The 25,138-nt window shown below is 38.4% G+C and overlaps 1 protein-coding gene across 4 annotated transcripts in view; it reads left to right on the forward strand.

The window, feature by feature from the left end:
- ESF1 (ESF1 nucleolar pre-rRNA processing protein homolog) overlaps positions 1-25,138 on the forward strand; it is a 68,839-nt gene that overhangs the window by 13,850 nt on the left and 29,851 nt on the right. For all 4 annotated transcript variants that reach the window (XR_012419116.1, XM_015457778.3, XM_045362481.2 and 1 more), the window contains exons 7-9: positions 475-589; positions 3,500-3,647; positions 9,560-9,721. Coding sequence is in view for 3 of the 4 variants with exons in the window: in XM_015457778.3 (XP_015313264.3) it covers positions 475-589; positions 3,500-3,647; positions 9,560-9,721 (425 nt within the window). In the remaining variant the exon portion in view is untranslated. The remainder of the gene's footprint in view (positions 1-474; positions 590-3,499; positions 3,648-9,559; positions 9,722-25,138) is intronic.

Here is a 25,138-nt window from a genome sequence, read left to right on the forward strand (position 1 = left end):
AAATTTTAAAAGTAAAAATTAGCCAGGTATGTTGGCACATGCCTGTAGAGGATTGCTTGAGCCTAGGCCGTTGAGACTTCAGTGAGCCATGATTATGCCATGGCCCTCCAACCTGGGTGATGGAGCAAGACCCTCTCTCTAAAAACAACAACAAAAACATGTAGTCAGTGACTGCACTATCAAGTCTGGATCTTTTTGAAACGTGAGGGACCCACATGTGCTTGCACCTGACTCATTAATTGACTCCTAATGCAGGGTTTCTATCTATACATTATTCTTTTAAATTTAGAGGAATTATAGCTTATGAATTTCAGAAATTTATACAAAGATGAATTCATTAAGAAATACACATATAATCTAGATAAGCACATAAGAGGTTAACATTGTCTCTTAAACGTGTGTCTTTTAGAAAGTTATATGTATGGTTATCACTGCAGTGTATGTTTAAATAAATTTTTTTTCTTTACTTCTTAGGTTTATACCAGATGATATTACTTTTGATGATGAGCCTAAGGATGTAGCCTCAGAAGTGGATTTAACAGCATATAAACCAAAATATTTCACATCTGCTGCAATGGGAACATCAACGGTATTTCTTAACTTTAAAAAATATGTAGCCGGACTCTATTGCTTTATGAAGAGAGTTTGTATATTATAGCATCTTTAAAAATGGAAAGTATTAATTTTTTGTTATTTTTTTTCTTGAGACAGAGTCTCGCTCTCTCACCCAGGCTGGAGTACAGTGGTATGATTACTGTAACCTCTGCTTCACAGGATGAAGCGATTCTTGTGCCTCAGCTGCCCAAGTAGCTGGGTTTACAGGTGTGCACCACTACACCTGGCTAATTTTTGTATTTTTACTAGGGACAGGGTTTTGTCATATTGACCAGGCTGATGTCAAACTCCTGACCTCAAGTGATCCTCCCGCCTTGGTCTCCCAAAGTGCTCGGATTACAGGCGTTGTGAGCTACTGCTCCCAGCCTCAAAGTATTCAAAATTTAAATGTATGGGTACAGATAGAAATGAGACACAAGTGTGTCTGCATCTACCATATCTGTGAACCTATTTTCAGATTCTTGTTATGCATTTAAGCCTGTGTCAGTTACCTGCTGATGTTTCTTTTTTCTCTTCTGTCTTTCCTATACACTCTGCTGTCTTTCCTGTACACTCTAATACATCAGTTATTAATATCCTAGGGAATAAAGGGAAGTGGATAATAAATTACCTTGCAGCACAGTTAAACAAAACTAGTGAAGATTTAAAATAGGAGTACCTTTTTCTGCAGATACGATTCAAAACTAAAAAGAATTGATGTGGAATAATTAAGGTATAATAGATGTCACATTAATGCTTTGTAACAAATAGCCAAAAGGTTTTTTGTCTATTGAAATAGTTTATTACTTAGGGGACTACCTTCTCCCTTTTCTTTTTTTTTTTTTTTAAAGACAGAGTCTTGCTCTGTTGCCCAGGCTGGAGTGCAGTGGCACGATCTCAGCTCACCACAACCTCTGCCTCTTTGGTTCAAGTGATTCTCCTGCCTCAGCCTCCCCAGTAGCTGGGATTATAGGTGTTCACCACCACACCCAGCTAATTTTTGTATTTTTAGTAGAGACTGGGTTTCACCATCTTGGCCAGGCTGATCTTGAACTCCTGAGCTCAGGTGATCCTCCCCCCTCTGCCTCCCAAAGTGCTGGGATTATAAGTGTGAGCCACTGTGCCTGGCTCCTTCTTCCTTTTCTTTTTTTTTTTTTTTCTTTTTTTGGAGACTGAGTCTCACTCTGTCACCCAGGCTGGAGTACAGTGGCACAATCCTGGCTCACTGCAACCTCCGCCTCCCAGGTTCAAGTGATTCTCCTGCCTCATCCTCCCAAGTAGCTGGGATTACAGGGGCACACCACCACGCCCAGCTAATTTTGTATATTTAATAGAGACGGGGTTTAACCATGTTAGTCAGGCCGATCTCAAACTTCTGACCTCTGGTGATCCACCCGCCTTGGCCTCCCTTCTCCCTTTTCTTTCTTCCAATAACCCTTCTGTTCACAGCTGTACTCTGCAATAGCCCCACTAGCTTCCCTCTGCTTTTCAAAACCTGTGTGATAAATCACCAGGCTTCTCTGAGGAGGGACTGGTAGCAGAGAGAATAGCTGTATCTGTCACCTGCTGTGCTGTGGTGGGCACTCTATGGCATTGATTAGTTACTGGAGTAGTAAAACTCCACCATTACATAGTAAGCAAAGTCTAAAAAATTCAGTCACAGGAAATTAAAGTCATGTTATTTTCAGGACCAAAATAATGATCAGGGCCAGCCTGTCCAGCCAGCCAGTGTAGAGTTCCTGGGTCCTGGCTGTATCATCAACATCTGTCCTAGTGCCAGCAGTGGTTTGGTGGTTATCTGCTCAAGCTTAATTATCAGAATAGGGATCATTTCTGAATCCTGTGACTAGCTGGAATTTCTGAGACAGGTGGCAGTGATTTTAAGGATCTCGATTAATTGCTGTCTCTTTTGCTATCCTTGTCTGGGGAGATTGGCCTGAGCGGAATAAACAAAAACCAAGGATGTGGGATCTATCCTATGATGGAGATAAGATATCTAGCAGGGCCTTATATGAGAATAGGGGCCATGTAGAGGACAGGAGCCAGTCATCACCACATCAGTCATGTCCTAGATGAATTCATGTATCATGGAGGTTTAAGCTATTTCCAACTAATAGATGCTTTTCTCATCAGTGGTTCTTAATCTTTTTTTTTAAATGGACCCCACTGAGTTTGTGTTGTTTTTTCAACAGATTTCATATAGTTTGCAGATCTCCTGAAATCTTAGAACTCTGGTTGAAAAACGTGTTTTCACTAATTCATAATGTTAACTTTTTTTTTTTTTTGAGATGGAGTTTTGCTCTTGTTGCCCAGGCTGGAGTGCAATGGCGTGATCTCAGCTCACTGCAACCTCTGCCTCCTGAGTAGCTGGGATTACAGGCCTCCTGATTCTCCTGCCTCAGCTTTCCTAAGTAGCTGGGATTACAGGCACCCACCACCACGCCCGGCTAATTTGTTGTGTTTTTAGTAGAGATGGGGTTTCACCATGTTGGCCAGGCTGGTCTCGAACTCCTAACCTCAGGTGATCCACCCGCCTTGGCCTCCCAAAGTGGTGGGATTACAAGTGTGAGCCATCATGCCTGGCCCATAATGTTAACTTTTTTACCAGTACATTTTCTTAGTTTTTTTTTGCCGTAATTAATTTATACACTGGTTAATTTTTACTGCCAGTAATGGAGTATCCTGTAGATAGCAGAGAATTGGGAGAAGGTACAAATTAATAGAAATGGTTCCCTTTTCACAAATAGAATACTATTTATTAATCATATCATTCATGTATTTGTTTTAATGTGTCTTAACTTCTAACTTACTGTTAAACATCCAGGTTAATACTATATATTCTTTAACAAGTTTGAGTTGACATTTCCATTTTCGTGTGTTATTTTTTCTTATTTGTTGGTGAAAGGTGGAAATCACTTGGGATGAGACTGATCATGAAAGAATTACAGTGCTCAATAGGAAGTTTAAAAAGGAAGAGCTTTTGGACATGGATTTTCAAGCCTACTTAGCTTCCTCTAGTGAAGACGAAGAGGAGAAACAAGAGGAGCTAGAAGGTATTGTTAATCTTTTAGTGACCATTAATGGGCATAGGTCTTTGGCAGTAGCTTTACAGGGAAGGCCAAATTCTGTCTGCAAATATGCTCACATGCACAGTATTATATATACCTGTAGATAGTGATTGATTTAAAAACAATATCTTTTCTTTGCCTGAATTTAACTATGAACATTTTGTTTAAAATCCCAACCTAACCAAGCATGGCCTTCTAGACTTGTCCTAATGCATGTGGTTGCACAGTTTCCTAATAAACCAGTAAAACAATCTTTTAGGCACGCCCCCCGCCACCCATTTGCCTTTTTAAAAATAAGAGCATCATTTAGATTGATTAAATATTTTTACAGTCCATGTTTTCAACTAGTTAAAAAGTAGACTCTCTGTTTCTATAATTATTCCTTTGACTGCTTTTAAAGTTTTCTCTTTTTGTCTTTCTGCAATTTTACTATGGTAAGTATAAGAGTAGATTTCTTTTTGTTTATAGAGTTTGAGGTTTGTTGTTGGGTTTCATTTATTTGTGGATTGGTATCTTTCTTCAGTTTCGGAATATTCTCAGCCATTATGTTTTCAGATGTTGTTTCTGTATCCTTTTAGGACATCAACTAAATACTTGTTAGAGCTTATCATTATATCTTGCCTGTCTCTACTTTTATGTTTTTAATCTGTTGTCTCTGTACTGCATTCTGGATATTTTCCTCTGACCTATCTTCCAGATCACCAGTTGTCTTTTCAACAGTGTTAAATCTGCTGATAGACCTCTCCATTGAGTTCTTAATCTTGGTTGTTACATTTTTTACTTATGGAGGTTGTATTTGGCTATATTTCAAGTCAGAAACACCACCTTTTATATTTTTTACTCATAGTCTCTGATAGTTTTAATATTTCATGTATTTTCAGGTTGGTGTCTTATTTTACAAGGTATTTCTCTCTTGTTTACTTGTGTGCCTAGTGAACTTTGTGTGTTACTTTGATATTTGAAGTTAGGGTATCTTTGATCAGAGAATAATTTACTTTGGTTGGTTTAGAACCACATTTCTCCAAATGTTAAGACTTAGGTTCTCTGGCTTCTGCAGGTGGTTAAAATCTGTATGAGGGCTGGTTTACTTCAGATTGACCATATCCCTGGGAGTATATCCCTCTGGGTGGCTGCTTAATATCAAGGTACCAATTGAAATTCCCTCTTTTGTTTGGCCTTTAACTTTTGTCTTCTTGGTTCTGAAAGCCTGCTAAAACCACAGTTGAGTTTCATGGCTCTTTCTTCTGTGGATCAGGAAACAGGAAATGATCTCAGACCAAACAGGTCTTTAACCCTGGAGTCATCCCTCTAATATTCCCTTCTTGTTTTTGACATAGTAAGTCTTCTCTAACTTGACAGTTCTTTGAAACTTTTCTTTCTTTTTTTAACCTCTTTGAAGCTTTATAAAATATTTAATCCAACTTAATTCCAACTTAATGTCTTCAGTGAAAGAGTTAGTCTGAAGTACTTAGCTTGCTGTTAAGAAGTTCTCAAATTATCTTTATCTTTATTCAAGTTGTTTTTGTTTTTTGAGTACTGCTGTGTCACCCAGGCTGGAGTGCAGCGGTACAATCTGGGCTCACTGTAACCTCTTCCTCCTGGGTTCAAGTGATTCTCCTGGCTCAGCCTCCTGAGTAGCTGGGACTGCGGGTGCTTGCCACCATGCCTGGGTAATTTTTGTATTTTTGGTAGAGATGGGGTTTCACCATGTTGGCCAGGCTGGTCTCGAACTCCTGACCTCAAGCCATCAACCTGCCTCAGCTTCCCAAAGTGCTGGGATTATAGGCATGAGCCTCTGGTCCTGGCCTTTTTTTTTTTTTTTCTTTTAAATGCTTGAAACGATTAATGGTGTACAATTGACTCTTGAACAACATGGGTTTGAACTGTGTGGGTTCACTTATACATGGGTTTTCTTCTGCGATTGGCACCCGTGAAACTATAAGGCCAGCCCCTCTTCCTGCTCCTCCTTAGCCTACCCAGTGATGACAATGAGGATGAAGACCTTTACAATGATCCACTTCCATGTAATGCGTAGGAAATATATTTCTCTTCCTTACGATTTTCTTAGTACCATTTTATTTTCTCTAGTTTATTATAAGAATACAATGTATAATACATATACAAAATACGTGTTAACTGACTGTATTATTTGTAAGGCTTCTACTGCATGGTAGACTATTAGTTAAGTTTTGGGAGAATCAAAAGATACATGTGGATTTTTTTTTTTTTTTTTTTTTTTTTTTTGAGATGGAGTCTTGCTCTGTCGCCCAGGCTGGAGTGCAGTGGCCGGATCTCAGCTCACTGCAAGCTCCACCTCCTGGGTTTACGCCATTCTCCTGCCTCAGCCTCCCGAGCAGCTGGGACTACAGGCGCCCGCCACCTCGCCCGGCTAGTTTTTTGTATTTTTTAGTAGAGACGGGATTTCACTGTGTTAGCCAGGATGGTCTCGATCTCCTGACCTCGTGATCTGCCCGTCTCAGCCTCCCAAAGTGCTGGGATTACAGGCTTGAGCCACCGCGCCCGGCCACATGTGGATTTTCTACTGTGCCTGGGGTTGGCACCTCTAACCTCCATGTTGTTCAAGAATCAGCTGTACTTTTAAATGTATATGCTCTTTGCTTAAAATAGCTCACTTTGTGGAAATAAAGCCACAAAACCCTTTTTCCCTGTATTTGATCTGTCTCTGTTTGGAAATTGGTTGCCTGGTTGTAATTTCATGTCAACTTTTGGTTGATACTATTTGCCTAATACCTTCACATTTTCATTCTTCTTATCTAATAGAAGAATTCCCATTCATGAAAAATTATAAGTAAGAGATTTAATGCTGACAGAAAGTGAAGAACCCATAAATGTTAAACGTAGATATAAGTATTTTAAATTAGCAAGAATGAATATTCTCTAATTTGTGGCTTAACATTTTTCATAGCTTTTTTGTTTTCTTTTTGTATATGTATTATTTTTATAGCCTAAATGTCAAATTAAATAAATCCTGAAATGTTTCTTTAGTATGACCATAGTGCAGTTAAACTTTGAGTTTCCGAGATCCCATGATTTGTCTATCACTGTTTCTTTTAGACTCCTGAAGACAGTGCTTCATTTTTCTAAGCTTTTCATAAAATACTATTCTTTAACAGTATGGAAAATCATGTTTAATCATTCTGGTTTCTTTGTTCAGATATCTCATATTAATACAACCACATAATTGCTTAAGTATTTAATACTCTTTGAAAATGTGTATTTGCAATGGGAGTTAAGTTGGGCGCAAAGGGCCTCACATTTTTTTTAAGGCCTTAGTGGCAGATGCTTGTTAATTTTCTTTGGTGTTCCAAATAACTGGATGACCATTTTATTTTTTTATTGTTCACAGAACAGCTGAGTCATTTTTTCAATTATCCTCTGTCTGTGTCTTTTCTCCTCATAGATATGGAGAAAGACATAATGATTTATCAGTATTTCTTTTTTATTTGTATGCCTATATGGGCATTTAGAACTTTTCTGAAAATTCTGAAAAGTTTTTCTTCACATCAGCTGTAAAATAAAGGAAAAAAAGATAACTTTATGTACACTTGTGAAGATTGGATACAAGTTGTTCAAGTAGATTTCTGTTTTGGGAGAACCGAACTAAATTTTAAAATGACATTTTTGACATGAGGGCAGCTAATATTGTGAATAATAAGCAATAATTTGTTAATACATTCTTGTTAAGAGCTTGGGCTCTGCTGGTTTCAATTCCTAACTTCACTGTACATAGGTTAGGTTTACTAAAGCCCCTATATCTTTCTTCCATAGCTGTGAAATGAGGCTCTAATAGTACCAGGCTTATGGTTGGAAAGACTGAAATTATGTACCTTCTATCTTGTATTTTTATTTCTGAAATCTTTAATAAATAGGCCGGGCACGGCGGCTCACACCTGTAATCCCAGCACTTTGGGAGGCTGAGGCGGGCGGATCATGAGGTCAGGAGATGGAGACCGTGCTGGCTAACACGGTGAAACCCCACGGTACTAAAAATACAAAAAAATTAACCCGGCGTGGTGACGGATGCCTGTAGTCCCACCTACTCGGGAGGCTGAGGCAGGAGAATGGCATGAACCTGGGAGGTGGAGCTTGCAGTGAGCTGAGATTGCGCCACTGCACTCCAGCCTGGGCGACAGAGCGAGACTCCGTCTCAAAAAAAAAAAAAAAAGAAATTTAATAAATAATGGCTTTTTGTTTGAGATACACCAAGTTTTTTTAAAGCATATATTTTTCTTCTGTATTTTAATTGATTACAAATTTACTATAATCTGTAATTTTGTACCTCTCATAGATACATCAGCATATTTGAATGCCTTAAAGCTACTGAATATTTCTGATTATTGTTTATAAGAGAGCATAGCAGGGTGGCTTACTGTTAGAATTATTATTTTTTCACTCCTGATATAGTATTAAGGCTTTCACAAACTAGTGTCCTTGAATTGGGAAAAAACAGAGCTACATGACTTACCCCACATTTTAGAGCTTCAGAATGTAAAATTTCAGTACTGGAAAAAAATCAGTTTAAAGTAAGCCATCAGAGACTTACCACTAAAATTTCAACCTGGAAGGAGCTTGCTTCTAATTATGTTTTCAGAAGTAAGCTTTTAATAGAAAGAAATACTTTGCCATTTGTTAATGTGTTCCTGATGTTTTATCCATTGAATTACGGGATACATGACAGAATTCCATCCAACATTATTATTGTGGCACAAAGCACAAACAGGAAAAAAATGAATTTCAGCTGTTTGAATGAAAATAAAAGTGTGACAGGATGGAAAGAATGTCCTGGACCATTTTTTATTTATTTTAAGAAAAAAAATATATACATATAGAAATATTTACGTAACCAGTTTTTTTCCATATCACCTTTTTAAGATGTAAGGACATTGATTGTATGAACTTGCTGAAAAAAGAAAAAATAAATGAATTTTAAAAATTAAAAAAGATAAAAGGACAATCTGTTGACACTGATGTTTCCCAGCTAAATGCTTAATAATGTCAGACATTTTTGGTGAGCAGTTAGCCATAGGTTATAGAGGAGAGGGACTTCATTATTCTGCTAGTAGAGTTTCCTTTACTTGAGACAGTCAGTTCAGTAAGTCTGTATGTTTTGCATTAAAACCCAGGTTTCTGATTTGTTTTTGATTTGAGACTTGCAGTGGAAATGTAGAACAAACTTTTTGGTGTATTTTTTTCTTGGGTATTTGTTGCCTGTGAATTTTATACTGTTTCTTTGTATTTTAATTATTTTTGTAGAACTAGGAAGTGCAAATGTGAATATTTTTCCACACAGTGAAATTAATTGAAGTAACTCCTAATTCATATTTATTCTTAATATATTAATGAGATCGTTGGAGTAAGCGTGCTTACTCAAAAATGGAAAGGTTCCAATATTCTTGGGTTTGGATTATAAACAACTGCCTTTATCTCTTCTCTTCAGTCTGAATAGCTGAATCTGCAAACCAAATTCATCCCAACAGTATTCAACCTACATTTATTCAGCATAACATTTTAAAGCCACTGTGCTGGATAGTGGAGGACATAAAGAGGGATAAAATGCCATCTTCATTATCTTGCAACTTACAGGAAAGAGAAGCCCAAAGATGTTATGTGACTGCAGAGTTAGTATCCAATATAAATTTTAATAAAAAGAGGGAATTCCCAAGCGTACTACTGTGACAGTGCAAATTTATATTGCAACTGATTTTTATTCTACATGAGACCCTAAGGTCTTTCATTTAATTTTCAGAAATTTAAGTCTGATTTTGATATCCTATGGTCTTAGCAGCATCTCTTAGAAGAGAGTGACCATAAGATCTGAAGACTAGAGTTAGAAGTGAATTGTTTCTGTGTGTTAAGTGAAGTTTTCTTTTCATTAGGTGATGATGGAGTCAATGTAGAAGAAGATGGGAAAACAAAGAAAAGTCAGAAGGATGATGAAGAACAAATTGCTAAATACAGGCAGCTCTTGCAGGTTATTCAAGAGAAAGAAAAGAAAGGCAAAGAAAATGACATGGAAATGGAAATTAAATGGGTTCCAGGTAAGAATTAGTTACTAAATGTTTTCTCTTTTTCCAATTTCAGTATGTTGAGTACATTTTAAATATGAAGGAGCTGGAAATGTTTTGGTGAGGACCTTAACATCGTATTTGCATACACCATATAACTAACTTAATGACTAGCATTTTAGACTGTTACCAGCTTATTCTTAATTGGTTTCTTTGATTTACTAACTATAAATTATTCCTGTCCATTTATCAGAGTAGCCTTTTCTAGGTTTGAGCCTGTATTCTCAAGATCTGGAAACTTGAATCCAGGCACCATGTATTCTAAAGTTATTACACTTCTTTTGAATATGTTTAATTCTTAAGTGACCTTTTCTTCCATAACCCCCACTAGTCCTTAATTCATGCGGTTTCCCTAACACAAAATATGTATTACATAGTCTTCCATCTTCAGTCTTGCTGCAAATAGTCAAAGAAATACAGCATAGTAGAGTAAAATAATACTAATACAAAACTAATTACAACCATGTCAAAGCTAAACAAAGATAAAAGCTGGGATAAATGGGATCATTCTCTAGTAAACAGCAGTTGCCCCTCTTTCATGGTTTCACTTTCTGCAGTTTGTTACCCAGTATAGTGCAGTAAGATACTTTGAAAGAGAAAGAGGAAGAGAGATTATATTCACATAACTTTTATTACAGTATAATTGTTCTATTTTATTGTTGGTATTGTTTATCTCTTACTATGCCTAATTTATAAGTTAAACTTTATCATAGCTATAGATGTACAGGAAAAAACATACTATCTATAGGGTTCAGTACTATCCACGGTTTCAGACATTCACTATGGGTCATGGAATGTATCCTCCTCAGATAGTTGGGGACTACTGTACACATTTTTTTCAACAGTGCTGGGCAAATCAGCATGGACTTTTGCAGCCAATACTGTTTTTGTAGGTTACTGCTGTTTATATTATATATATGTATAACTTTTAAAACCAGATGTATTTTTGGATAAGGATTCAGTTCTTTAGCCTGTATTAGTCTCTAGGAGAAAGAGTACTAACTAGTTGTAGGAATACCATTGCTTAAAACTTAAAAGTGTTCTGTTATCAATTCCATTTTTACAAGTAGCATGCTTTTGTAGTGGGAATAAAACATTTGTTTACATGGGTTTTTATTTGGGAAAAAATTAGTGTATTTTGATATTTGAGGATTGACTGGCTGTTGTAGTAAATTTGCTAGGATGGACACTGGCTATTGTAGTAAATTTGCTAGGATGATCTGCTGCATATTCCTACAGGAATGAAGCGCTGTGTTGCAACCCATTTGTTTTAAATGTTTGGCTTTTGCAGGAAGTGGTTGGGAGAACTCAATTGATTTGGCTTGGAGAGGAAAAGTCTAAAAAGTGATATTAACAGCTATTTTTAAATACTTGCAGAATATGTAAATGGAGACTTAATCTCTTTTATTACCTCACAGGTTAGCACTACTGCCACTGGATAAAAGTTGAAGGAAGGTAGATTTTAATGTAATAATATAAAGAGGAATTCTCTATGTTATTAGAATTATCTCACAAAAGAACTGAAGGCTGCTTTAAGGGGTTGAGCTCTCTGTGTCAGTAAATCTCCACAATAAGGCTACATAATCATGCCACTCAGAGATGTCTGTGAAGAAATATTTTACTTGAGTCCCTTGACTTTACGATTCCAAGAAATGTTGAATTCTGTCTTTTAAGTTGAATACATTGTAGTTTAATTCTAATCTTAGAATGAGCTTATTGAATATATTTTAATATGAACATTTTAAAATTGAAGTGTTCAGTTGTCTGTTTGAGAAAGCAGATCTAAAATAAACTGGATTGAGGTGTTCTATAGCAAATTTTTCAGAAATATATAATGCCAGTTATAAGGTACAGATATATGATATAGGTTCCCACACTAAGTGGACCACATCTAGATTGCATCTTTATTAACATAATTTTGAGACTGGGCACAGTGGCTCACGCCTGTAATCCCAGCACTTTTGGAGGCCAAGGTGAGTGGATTACTTGAGCCTCAGATGTTCGAGACCAGCCTGAGTAGCATGGCAAAACCATTCCATCTGTACAAAAAAATACAAAAATTAGCCAGGTGTGGTGGCGCATGCCTGTAGTCTCAGCTACTGGGGAGGCTGAGGTGGGAGGATCACCTGAGCTCACGGAGGTTGAGGCTGCAGTTAGCTGTGATCATGCTACTGCACTCCAGCCTAGGCAACAGAATGAGACCCTGTCTCAAACAAACAAACAAAACATAGTTATGTAGGGCAAATACCTAAAAGTGGTATTTATACCTGTTATCTGTAACTGGAAAGTTTAAGCAATTCTTACGTTTCCTGGGATAAACCCCAATTTGGTTATGATACCTTATCTTTTTGTATATTCCTAGCTTAATTTAGTAATATTTTATTTAAAATATTTGTACTTGTGGCAAAGAGGAATATGATCTGTAGTTTTTCATTCTTGTATTGGTTTTTGGTATTAGGGTAATGTTGACCTTATGAAGTAAAAATGTAAAATGAAAGAGTATCATCTGTAATTCCACTATCCTAATTCAACCACTGGTTAAGAAGATTACAGTTTAATTTACCATTTCTCTGTCGTTGAATATTTGATTAAGTTTCTAATCTTTCACTACAGTGGACCTACAACATTGAAAAAAAAAAAAAAAAAGGACAGATTTCAAACCCTAAAATATCAAGCTTTTCTTAAATCTCTTCATTTTCATCAGCAGCCAAGTAACTGCTTGCTTTTTCAGGGCCTTTTAATTTTAAAAACTTTTAAAACAAAGGTGTGTTGTTCGTCTCTTCCAGCCTAGAAATGTTTCCAACCATGCCAGGACTAGTAGAGAACAACCAGGCCACAATGAGAAGCTGATACTAACATTCAGGCTTAACTCACCAGTTAGTTACGTGACTTCCTTGCTCACACAGCAACTTTACATGTGCTGTAGATCAACCTGTGGTTCTCTCACAAGCTGTTAAAACTACCAGTGTCAAAACCTCAAATGTTAAATCTCAGATGCCAGGTATCTGGGATGTTATAAATAACCTATAACTTTTTCCATATTTTGAATTATTTTCTTAGGATAGTTTCCCAGAAATAGAATTACTAAGAAAGGGCAGAATACTTTTTGTGTCTTTAAGTTATTGCCAAATTGCTTTCTGAAAGTGTTGTACCAGCTTATAATACCTTCAACAATCAGTAAGAGTGTCAGTTTCACGGAATTATTGTCAACATTGGGTATGTATTTTTTACTTTTAATTGAATAGGGGAAAATTGATATTTTAATGTATGATGAGTTTTCAAAAGTCTTAAACTGTAATATTTTGAAGGCCCCTAATGGGGTATTGGTACATGCACGCATGCATATACAAGTGTAAAGGGCTTTTCTGTGTGATATATATATATATATACACACACACACACACACACATATATATACACACACACACACACACACACACGATCATTGAACAGTCTTTCTGTACCTCAGTTTATTCGTATGGAATTTGGAACTAATAATACCTTTTTTGCTTAGAGATACTTATAAACGTTATAAACTACAAAGTACTTTCATGACGTGTGTATTTCAGTGAATTTATGTCTTAAGAAATGTGTGTTTTTGGTAACAGTTACCCTGAACCTCAGGACTTTTTTGATGTTATACTTCAGTAAACCACAGAGGGTCAGTGTGAGATTATACCATATCATTCATTGATTCTGTAGCTCGAATCTCCAAAATATTAATCTCTTCAGGAAAATAAGTACTCTTAATCACTAACATTTGTTATGGTTTTGTTTGATTTTTCCAAAGAAATTCTAGTTTAGACTATTTAAACTTTCTACCTTTTTACATTGGGTTATACAGTATAGTACATGAGGAGTTTAATTTCTTTTAAGGGTAAGTGTTAAGGGAACTGATAACAGGTTCGTGGGTATAACAACTGGAATGAGCTACTCTTTCTATCAATATTTTAGTTCCTATGGAAATGTGATAATATGATTTTATTAATTAGGATTATAAATAAGTAAAAATGTTGAATTATAAAATTTTTAAAGAAAGTTATTATTAATTATTTTGATGTATGTGGAGCTATATTTCCTATCTCAATGCATTGCTAAAGGTATCCTGCCAACTTAACTAATGGGTAGATAAGGTGATGCATATAATTAGCCAGTTGGGCCTTCATCAAGAAATGTACCTTGTTGGGGAATTTGTAATACATGCATAAATGAAGTGTCATCAGTTTTCTCTCTTTATATAACTTCCCCTGTATTAATAGTCCAGTTAATCTACATAATATTTTTTGTAGATAATGCAAGCTGAATATAAACTATATATGAAATTCCATCCAGAAATAAATAATGTCATGTTTCTTTGTTTATAATCTTAAAATATTAAATATGATGAAAGTCCTGTTTTTCTTAGCTATCTCTGGCTTCATAGATACTAGTGAAATGGATAGCTGGTCTTTTTTCTACTCAACATTCTCCAGAACCCCAACTTCCCTTCGTTATTCCATCAAATACTTACTGAACACCTACTCCGTGCCAGGAATTATTCTATACACTGTGTGAACAAAACATAAAAATCCCTGTACTCACAGATCTTATAATCTGGTGAAGGAGAGACCAAACAGGTGACAGATACATAAGAAACATATTTGACCAGGATCTAAAAGAATTAGAGGTCAGGGAGTGATCCTGGCCCAGGAAGACTGTGTGAGCAGAGGAAGTAGCAAAGGAGTATCCTTGAAGCTATACTTTGTCTCTTGTGTTTGAGGAATCCAAGGAGAACAGTGTGACTAGAGTGGAGGAGAGAAGTAACTGAGATCAGAGAGGTAGTTTGGAGCCAGACATGAAGACCTTGTAGGCCATTATAAAGACATGAATTTCTGTGACTGAGATGAGAAACCACTGGAGAGTTTTGAGCTCAGGATCAGTCAAATCTGACTTTTATGTTTAACAGGATCACTCTTGCTGCTATAGATAAGTAAATTAAAGTGGGGGGCAAGGACTAAATTGGGGAGATCAATCAAATGGCTATTGGAGTAATTTTCAGATAATGAAGCTTGTGGATGGAACATGTTTGCAAGGGAGCATCAAGAATTCTTTTTTTTTTTTTCATACACTGAGCTCAAGATGCCCATTGATACCTAAACAGACATGTCAAGGAATCAGTTGGGTATACAGTTAAGAGTACAGGGCTAGTGGAGATATAAATTACAGAATCTTCATTGTATAAATCTCTGAAAGTGAATAAGAACAACCAGGTAGTGAGTATAGGTTTAAAAAAAAAAAAAAAAAAGGGAAGGTTCAAAAGCTGATCCTTGGAGCACTCTGGCATCTAGAGGTAGAGGACTTGAGCCTGGACCATTCCAAGCAGCTGGAGAGGCTATCAGAGAAGCAGGAGGAAATTCAGAATTGTGGGGCATTCAGCCTGCCAATAAAGTAGGCATTTCAGTGAGAATATGGGTCAATAAAATGCAGACTGAGAATGACCATTGGATTTAGCAGTGTGAAGCTCACTGGTGATATTGAATGGTTTTTGTGGGATGATGGGGGATGGAAGTGAGTAGTGTGGTTTGAAGGAAGAATGGGAAGAGAGGTATTGGAGACAGTAAGTACAGGCAACTCTTTTACTAAAATATTTGATAGAAAGTTGCAGGCACCATGACACTTTAAAAAAAAGTACTTCAAAATGTAACTTCCAAAAACTAAGACATGCTTCCATTATAAGCATGATGCCACTTTCACACCAAGGTAATTGTTAGTCTCAGATTACTAGAGAGATTAACTTATGCCTAGTGGTCCATTATTGGAATGCTAAGCATGTGGAAGTTACTTATATTCTACTGCTCAAAGTTTGATTGCAAAAATTCAAAAAATTGCAACCTCAGGCATAAATGGGTTAAAATGAAAAGATTGGAGCTAGTGGTAGAAGAGTAAGATGCTTGGAAAGTAAGGTTGTGGTGGGACTGCAACTTTGGGTAATCAATCACATGGTCTGTTTACAATCCTGGCAGTGAATTTCTAAGATGGGGTAGAGTGTAGAACCATAGGAGAGGAGGTCAGTGAACTGTGAGGCCAAAGGATCATCCGTGTGGATACTGAAGTCACCGAGAATTATGACAGGAGTATTGGAAAGAGTGGCAGTGAGCTAAAATTAAAATGAGGAGAGCAACTGCGGTCGTTAGATATCTACATCAGCTTCTGGAAGAATTTGCTTACAAAGAAGATATCTACAATAAGGAAGAGTGTAGTCTATCTAGTACAGCCTGAAAACATGATACTCAGAGTGGAGGCATTGGGGAGGAGGGCCAGTCAGTGGATGGGAATTGGCAGTGAGTCGCAGGGACAGTGGGAAAGAAAAATTCATCTCCTAAAAGAGAGAGGTGAAGCAGTGTCCTCAGAAGAGAGCTAAGTTTTAGTGAAACTCCAGTGAGCAGATAAATGGGTAAGGGGGCTTTTGTTAATAACTAATGACTGACTGACTAACTGATTAGTGAGTAGAATGGCTTTAGTCATTGAGGATGTTCAGCATTGTTTTGGGAGAAGGAATGATTTGGAAATTGTAAATTTCATGTGGTGGCAGATTTAAATATGAATAAAGGGATTTTGAGATTAGTTTTGATGGTCTTAAAGCTTTAATAGTGGTAGGGATGTGAATGCCATTGGGATATCTTGTCAGGAGCACACAGAGTTCTAGAATACTTACTCTTGGGAAGGAGGCATGGAAGCCAGAAAACTAGAGGTGCCCCTTACTGTCTCACGCTGGCAAGGACTTTTCTTACTGTCTCACACAGCAAGAGGAGTCCCTTTTTGACTCCTATTCCTTGGGCATGGAGTAGGGCTGTAGCTCTTCCTTTGTTCTGCTTTTTCCTCCTCCACTCTTCACAGTTGTAATTTCATTTTTATTCTGGTATCTGCTTTTTATCGTTTGTCCTGCTCGCCACATTTATCTCCATTTCTCTGTTCAGTTGTTCCACTGAGTAGCTTAAACAGAGACATCAATGGCATGTATATGTGGCCATTGTATTATTCATTCTTTTTATTTAGAAGTAAAAATGTTTTTGAATTAGTTGGGCATTCATTTTGTTAGGCAGCCCAGTTTCAATCATTTTAATTTTTAGACGTCTCAAAACGTGTTCACTGTTTAGTTTTGGCTCCTTTTCATTTATTGCCAATGTACTCATTATTTGAAATATATTCACAATTTTTTTTTTGGTCAGAACTTTTAAAATAACCAGATGTTTAAAATTTTGAATTGAGTATAGGAGAGGGCATTAAATGGAAAACCTGAACTTAAAATAAATAAGCTAAAAGAATTTGTAGTTTGCCTCAGATTTTGGTGGTGGGGAGGAAACCAGGTCACAGTGCACTCTTGTAACTTGTAAGAAGTCACAGAGCTAGTAAGTGGCTAGAATTTTAAAACCTAAGCGTGAGCTCCTTCGTTGAATCATCCAGTTAACAGATTGACTCTGAAGAGTTTGTAAGGCAATAAGCTATAACTTCATAATGTGCAAAAAAGATTGGAGTCATGTTTGAAATGTGTAATAAAAATGAGAAGCAGTTAGAGTTATCTAAAAATGATGCTAATACATTTCCTACATATGATTGCTGCTTATTTTCTCAGTGCTTCTTGAATTATTTGATAGACTGTTTTGTCTCTTAATAATATTGATTTATTTTTATTTTTTTATTTTATTTATTTATTTTTCGAGACCTTCCTCTGTCGCCCGGGCAGGAGTGCAGTGGCGCTATTTTGGCTCACTGCAACCTCCGCCCTCCGGGTTCAAGTGGTTCTCCTGCCTCAGCCTCCAGAGTAGTTGGGACTACAGGCGTGGGCCACTATGCCCAGCTAATTTCTGTATTTTTTGTATAGATGGGGTTTCACCATGTTTATTGGCCGGGAAGGTCTCGATCTCTTGACCTTGTAATCCACCCGCCTCGGCCTCCCAAAGTGCTGGGATTACAGGCGTGAGCCACCACGCCCAGCCTTATTTTATTTTGTTTTATTTTTTGAGACAGAGTCTTGCTCTGTCGCCCAGGCTGGAGTGCAGTGGTGCGATCTCGGCTCACTGCGAGCTCCGCCTCCCAGGTGCACGCCATTCTCCTGCCTCAGCCTCCCGAGTAGCTGGGACTACAGGCGTGCGCCACTACACCCAGCTAATTTTTGTATTTTTTTTTAGAGAGGAGATTTCACCATGTTGGTTGGCCAGGATGGTCTTGATCTCTTGGCCTTGTGATCTGCCTGCCTCGGCTTCCCAAAGTGCTGGGATTACAGGCATGAGCCACCACACCCGGCCGATTTGATTTTTAAAAAGAGACTTTCCAAGAAGCTTTTTAAAAAGATTTAATGCAAAAAGCAAGGATATTTTTATACTAGTAGTTTCAGAAAGTGCTATAATTGCAATGCCTTATGAAGTTTCAGGTTAATTGATCTGGTTCCCTCCCACATCCCCCCACAGGAATCCAGTTAAAATGTGTAAATCAGCAAGATCCTCTGGTTGCAAAGATCTAGGATGATTCTGTTAATATAGTCCTTCCCGCTGTTTGCATATGTAGCCACTGTTTCTAGACCATACTGTTAATACCTTTTTTTTTTAATAACTATGCCTTAAACTTGCAGTGTGCCCCAAGTGAGCTCAAGAAAAGAAAACTTGTCACATGTATTGTTTTCCCATAGCCCACAGCTATGCTGATTTGTTTGAAGTTGTGAATTCTTTGGTCTGGAAAGCAAAACTTTTGCTATTCTATTTGTGGTGGTCCTTCGTCATTCTATCTGTATTCTAACTGCCTGGCTAGTAAGCTGTCACTTTTCATTGCACGTGTTCCGTGTGTTATTTTGACAGAACTCAGTCATACTACTTGCTTTAACAGTTTCATTATTGCAAAATTGAAAAGTTGGGCCCTGATGTTATGCTATAGATTCTTCATAAAGTTTTGCTAGATGGATAACATAGTAACCTTTTATTACATTTTCTCACAGATACGTTTTTTAGTATAGCATCTTCGTATCTCTTCTCAAGTGTTATTTATTTATTTATCTTTTTAAGAGACAAGGTCTTGTTCTGTTGTCCAGGCTGAAATGCAGTGGTTCAGTCATGACTCATTGTTACCCGGAACACATGGGCTCAAGCGATCCTCCTACCTCAGCCTCCTAGGCATCTAGGGCCACAAGTGTGTGCCACCATGTCTACCTAGTTCATTTTTTATTTTTTGTAGAGCTGGGCTCTTACTACGTTGCTCAGGCTAGCCCCAAAATCCTGGCCTCAAGCTGTTCTCCCTCCTTGGCCTCCCAAAGCGCTGGAATTACAGGCATGAGCCACCATGCCCTGCTTTTTGAAAGTACTGTATTAATTTGTTATGCCAACTGGAGAACTTTCTGTCGTTTAACTTTTGAAAGCTCAGAAATACCGATAAAATTATACACAAAATAAAATCTAATTTCTACCATAGTTTCAGGTTTTGGAGCCAAGAAAAGGATAGGGCGTAAGTACTTGTTTGTTTGTTTGTTTCGAGAGGGAGTCTTGCTCTGTCGCCCAGGCTGGAGTGTAGTGGGGCTGTCTTGCCTCACTGCAACCTCTCCCTCCCGCATTTGAGTGATTCTCCTGCCTCAGCCTCCCGAGTAGCTAGTACTACAGGCACACGCCACCACACCCAGCTAATTTTTATTTATTTATTTATTTTTGTAGAGATGGGATTTTACCAAGTTAGCCAGGCTGGTCTCGAACTCCTGAACTCAGGTGATCCACCCACCTCGGCCTTCCAAAGTGCTGGGATTACAGGCGTGAGCCACAGGGCCCAGCCTAGATAGGGCATAAGTAACTTTTCTGTAGATACTTGGTTTGATACAAAATTTAATCTCACTCTGGGACCATATTGCCATTTTGTGTCCTCTGAAAGATTTGCAACCTTTCTCAGTGTCTTTTCAGTTAGACTGTTGTAGACAGTTACTCACTGTATTCAATATGCAATGGTAATTTTTGGCATTGAGGTCTGTGGTGAAGCCAGTAAAACCTCCTGTGGCTTGAACTGGTGGCTGGGCAAACTGAATCTGCTGGTTTTATGTGGGAGTGAGAGGGTACTTTCCTTCCTCAATTTAATCTTCACTGAGGGTGGGTGGTGGGATAGCTGTCATCAAATAGCTATCAAAAGATACACCTGGCTGGGCATGGTGTCTCTGCCTGTAATCCCAGCACTTTGGGAGGACAAGGTGGGCCGATCACCTGAGGTCAGAAGTTAGAGACCAGACTGGCCAACATGGTGAAACCCCGTCTCTACTAAAAATACCAAAAATTAGCCAGGCATGGTGGCTCGTGCCTATAGTCCGAGCTACTTGGGAGGCTGAGGCAGGAGAATCTCTTGAACCCCGGCAAGTGGAGGTTGCAGTGAGCCGAGATCATGCCACTATACTCCAGCCTGGGTGACAGAGCAAGACCCATCTCAAAAAAAATTAAAAAATAGAAAACATAAAAAAGATATATCCTTAGCTCAGTCTACTCATTCAGTGATGTGGAAAACTTTTATCTGTAAAATTCTTTAGCATGACCTTGAAAACCTGATCCTGTGTGTGCCCAAAGATGAGTAACCACTGAGTTCCCATTGGTGTTTGGAATGATGTGCTTTCTTAGTAAATTGAAGCATACACTTTGGAGATATATGCTTTCCTAATAATTTGAAGTCTGGGCTGGATGCGGTGGCTCACACCTGTAATCCCAGCACTTTGGGAGGCCAAGGCGGGTGGATCACAACATGGTGAAACCCTGTCGCTACAGAAATACAAAAAAAAAAAAAAAAATTAACCTGGCATGATGGCAGGTGCCTGTAATCTAAGCTACTTGGGAGGCTCAGGCGGGAGAATCGGTTGAACCCAGGAGGTGTAGGTTGCAGCGAGCCGAGATCATGCCGTTGCACTCCAACCTGGGCAACAGAGCAAGACCCCATCTCAAAAAAATAATAATCGCAAGTCTGTCTCTGTAGGACTTAACCACACTTTTCCTAAGCATTGTCAGCTTAGAGCGTCATAAAACATGTTTTATTTTAGGATCCCATTGCTGTAAACAGGGGAATTTTAAAAATTTAATTCTTAGATGCATAATTTTGATCCAGAAGCATTACATTTTAAAATATCCTTTGAGGGGCCGGACGCGGTGGCTTACGCCTGTAATCCCAGCACTTTGGGAGGCGAGGTGGGCGGATCATGAGGTCAGGAGATCAAGACCATTGTGGCTAACATGGTGAAACCCCGTCTCTACTAAAAATACAAAAAAAATTAGCCGGGCGTGGTGGCGGGCGCCGTAGTCCCAGCTACTTGCGAGGCTGAGGCAGGAGAATGGCGTGAACCCGGGAGTGGAGGTTTCAGTGAGCCGAGATCACGCCACTGCACTCCAGCCTGGGGGACATAGCAAGACTCCGTCTCAAAAAAAAAAAAAAAAAAAAAAAAAAAAAGATCCTTTGAGGGAGGAAGGGGAAGTTTGCACTTACTGGTTGCCTGTGCTGCATCAGGAACTATTCTGGATGCTTCACACACAATATTACATTGTTATTCAAGGTGGTTAGTACCCCATTTGCAGAAGAGAAAACTGAGGTATAGACTTGCTTAAGATCATAAAACTAGGAGACAGAAGAACTGTCACAGATTTTTAGTAGATTCTGTCATCAGAGAATTGATAAGAATAGAAATAGAGCTTTATAAGACAAGCTATGGAAAATGCAGTCATACCCTGTATAACAACATTTCAGTCAACAGTGGACTGCATATACAACAGTGGTCCCATAAGAGTTATAGTGCAGCTGAAAAGTTCCTATCAACTAGTGCTGTCATAATGTTTTTGCACAGCACATTGCCTTTTTTATGTTTAGATACACAAATACTACTGTTGTGTTCCAGTTGCCTACAGCATTCAGTACAGTAACATGTTGTACAGGTTTGTAGCCTAGGAGCAATAGGTCATACCGTATAACCTAGATGTGTAATAAGCTATAACATCTAGGTTTGTGTAAGTATACTCTATTATGATGTTCACACAATGATAGAAAGGTCTTAACATTAGCCTGGATGTGTAGTAAGCTATACACCATCTAGGTTTGTGTAAGTATACTCAGTTTTAATGTTTGCACAACAATAAAAATGCCTAACACATTTCTCAGAAAATGTTCCATCATTAACTGACATGTGACTGTATTGAAGTTCTAAATTTTAATATTATTTTGATTCTCTATTACCCTCATTCTGTATTTTCTCTCTCTCTTTTTTTTTTTTTTTTTTTTGAGACAGAGTCTCGCTCTGTCGTCAGGCTGCAGTGCAGTGGCACCATCTCGGTTCGCTACAACCTCCACCTCCCAGGTTCAAGCGATTCTCCTGCCTCTGCCTCAGCATCACGGGTAGCTGGGACTACAGGTGCCACGCCCATCTAATTTTTGTACTTTTAGTAGAGACGAGGTTTCACCATGTTGGCCAGGATGGTCTGTCTCTGTCTCTTGACCTCGTGATCCACCTGCCTCGGCCTCCCAAAATGCTGGGATTACGGGCATGAGGCACTGCGCCCTGCCCTTTTTTTTTTTTTTTTTTAAATATACAACTCATTTTTCTCCGGTATACTCTTTCAAATACTGTGTAAAGGACACTGCCAGTGAAGTAGGCAGTTAATTACAAATACAAAAGTTGAAAGAGTAGGCCGGGCGTGGTGGCTCAAGCCTGTAATCCCAGCACTTTGGGAGGCCGAGACGGGCGGATCACGAGGTCAGGTGATCGAGACCATCCTGGCTAACACTGAAACCCCGTGTCTACTAAAAAGTACAAAAAACTAGCCGGGCGAGGTGGCGGGCGCCTGTAGTCCCAGCTACTCGGGAAGCTGAGGCAGGAGAATGACGTAAACCCGGGAGGCGGAGCTTGCAGTGAGCCGAGATTGCGCCACTGCACTCCAGCCTGGTGACAGAGTGAGACTCCGTCTCAAAAAAAAAAAAAAGTTGAAAGAGTAAACCTTAAAGGATTACTCTATTTCAAGGATTCCCAACCAGCCTACCACCAGTGGATGACAAATTAGCCACAATCTTGATCCCTTTCATCCTTAGGCCCACCAGAGCCCCCAGGCTGTTTTCTTCTCTGGTTGTTTCCTCCATTTTCTCTATCATGGTGTACAGACATTGTCATTGTGTCTACCATGTAGGAAAATGTTTGGGAAGGTACTGCTTTCTTAGTAGTTATTTGGAAAGTCTTTTTAAAAGTAGAGGAATTATGGTTAACTTACATAAACTCACTCAAATATGGAAGAAAATATTTAGATTGCAACAAGAAAAATCAAGTTTGAATTTAGTTGTGACTATTATAATTATTCTTAAATATTTGAATGCTAGGGAAATTGAAGTGTTTATCATTTCCCTTTGTTTTTTATAACAAAGAAGTTTTTGAAATTGACTTAGAAATGCTGTTTTGGTTGTACCCCAGCCTCAGTATATCCTTCTATATTCATAGCTTCTGTGGACAGGAAACTTCCAAGGAGGAAAATGATTAGGCACCCGAGTTTACAGGTGGATTTTTCAAATGCAATCTGTAGGACCTGCTTATAATGAAATTTGGGATAGCATTAACAGTTTATTGTGATTACGGAGAGCATAGAGGCCTCGAAGTCAGAAAATTTAGGTTTAAGTTATCATTTTTGATGGGAATTAACTGACAAAGAGGCAGGTGAAAGCTGTTTAGCACACAGTTGTCAAAGGGTAAACATTCTTTTACTGTCTTTAAAAATGTTTATACTTCATTGTGAGGAAAAAGTCATAAAGAAATGCAATATATATGTATATATTTATATATTAAAATGTGTATTTACAGTTTAAAGAAAAATAAAATGGACTGGGCATGGTGTCTCACATCTGTAATCCCAACACTTTGGGAGGCCAAGGCAGGTAGATCACTTGAGGCCAAGAGTTCAAGACCAGCCTGGCCAACATGATGAAACCCTCATCTCTAATAAAAATGCAGAAGTTAGCCATGCATGGTGATGTACACCTATAATCCCAGCTACTCAGGTGGCTGAGGCACAAGAATCTCTTGAGCCTGGGAGGCGGAGGTTGCAGTAATCTGAGATCATGCTACTACATTCCAGTCTGGGTGACAGAGCGAGACTCTGTCTCAAATAATAGTAATAAAAATAAAATGAACACATATAGCCACAGGCATTACCAGTGTCTGCAGTCCTCTGTGTGACTTCCCAGTTATGTGTTAATCATTCTTTTTCTTTTCTATGTAGTTTTACCACAGATACATCTATCCCTAAATAGTCTATATGTAGTTTTGTTAATTTTGAACTTTATAAAAGCATCGTCTGTGTATTCTTGTCATTTGCCTTTTTAAAATGTAAACATTCTGGGCCAGGTGTCGTGGCTCACGCTTATAATCCGAGCACTTTGGGAGGCTGAGGTGGGCAGATCACCTGAGGTCAGGAGTTCGAGACCATCCTGGCCAGCATGGTGAAACTCCGTCTTTACTAAAAAAATACAAAAGTTAGCTGGGTTTGGTGGCAGACGCCAGTAATTCCAGCCACTTGGGAGGCTGAGGCAGGAGACCTGCTTGAAACTGGGAAGGGGAGGTTGCAGTGAGCCAAAATCGCACCATTACACTCCAGCCTGGGCCACAGAGCAAGGCTCTATCTCTAAAAAATAAAAAATAAAATTAAACATTCTGTTTTTGAGAGTTAGCCATATCCATATATGTGTATATGGTTCATTCATTTTCATGGCTACAGAGAATTCCATTGTATAACTATATCACAATGTATCTGTTCTGTTGCTAGTTATTATACTTTATTTTGGTTATGAAACCGTGCCTTTGTGAATATTCTTGGACTTATCACGAAGATATGCATGGAATTTCTTGGATATATGTAGAATTTCTTGGTTGTAACATGCTCATAATTACCTCCACTAGGTCATGCCAAAGTGTTTTCCCAAATGCTTGTGCCATCTTATACTCTCACCAGTAGCATGAGTTCCCATAGTTCTTTATCCTTACCTTTAACTGATACTATCAGGCTTTTTCTTTTTTGCCGTTTGAGTACATAAGTAATGATGTCTCATGGTTTTAGTATGTGTATTCCCAGATATTGAGAGTTCCTACTATGTACCAGACTCTGTTCTTGTCATGGAGTATTGAACAGAATAGACAAAGGTCCAGGCCTTCAATGGGCTCTGCATTCTATTGTGTGTGGCCTGGGGAGGAAGAGAAGTTAGTAAGAAAATAAGCAAAATATATGCTATCTCAGGTGGTGATTAAAGCTGGTGGAAACAAAAGCCTAAAGCCTACATGGGGAATAAGAAGTTTATGGTTGGGAATGAGTAGCAATTTAAATTGGACAGTCAGGGAAGGCTTCACTGAGACAGTGACACTTTAACAAAGACCTAATAGAAATG

This window comes from Macaca fascicularis, chromosome 10 (genome assembly GCF_037993035.2).
Source record: "Macaca fascicularis isolate 582-1 chromosome 10, T2T-MFA8v1.1".
Taxonomy (NCBI): Eukaryota; Metazoa; Chordata; class Mammalia; order Primates; family Cercopithecidae; genus Macaca; species Macaca fascicularis.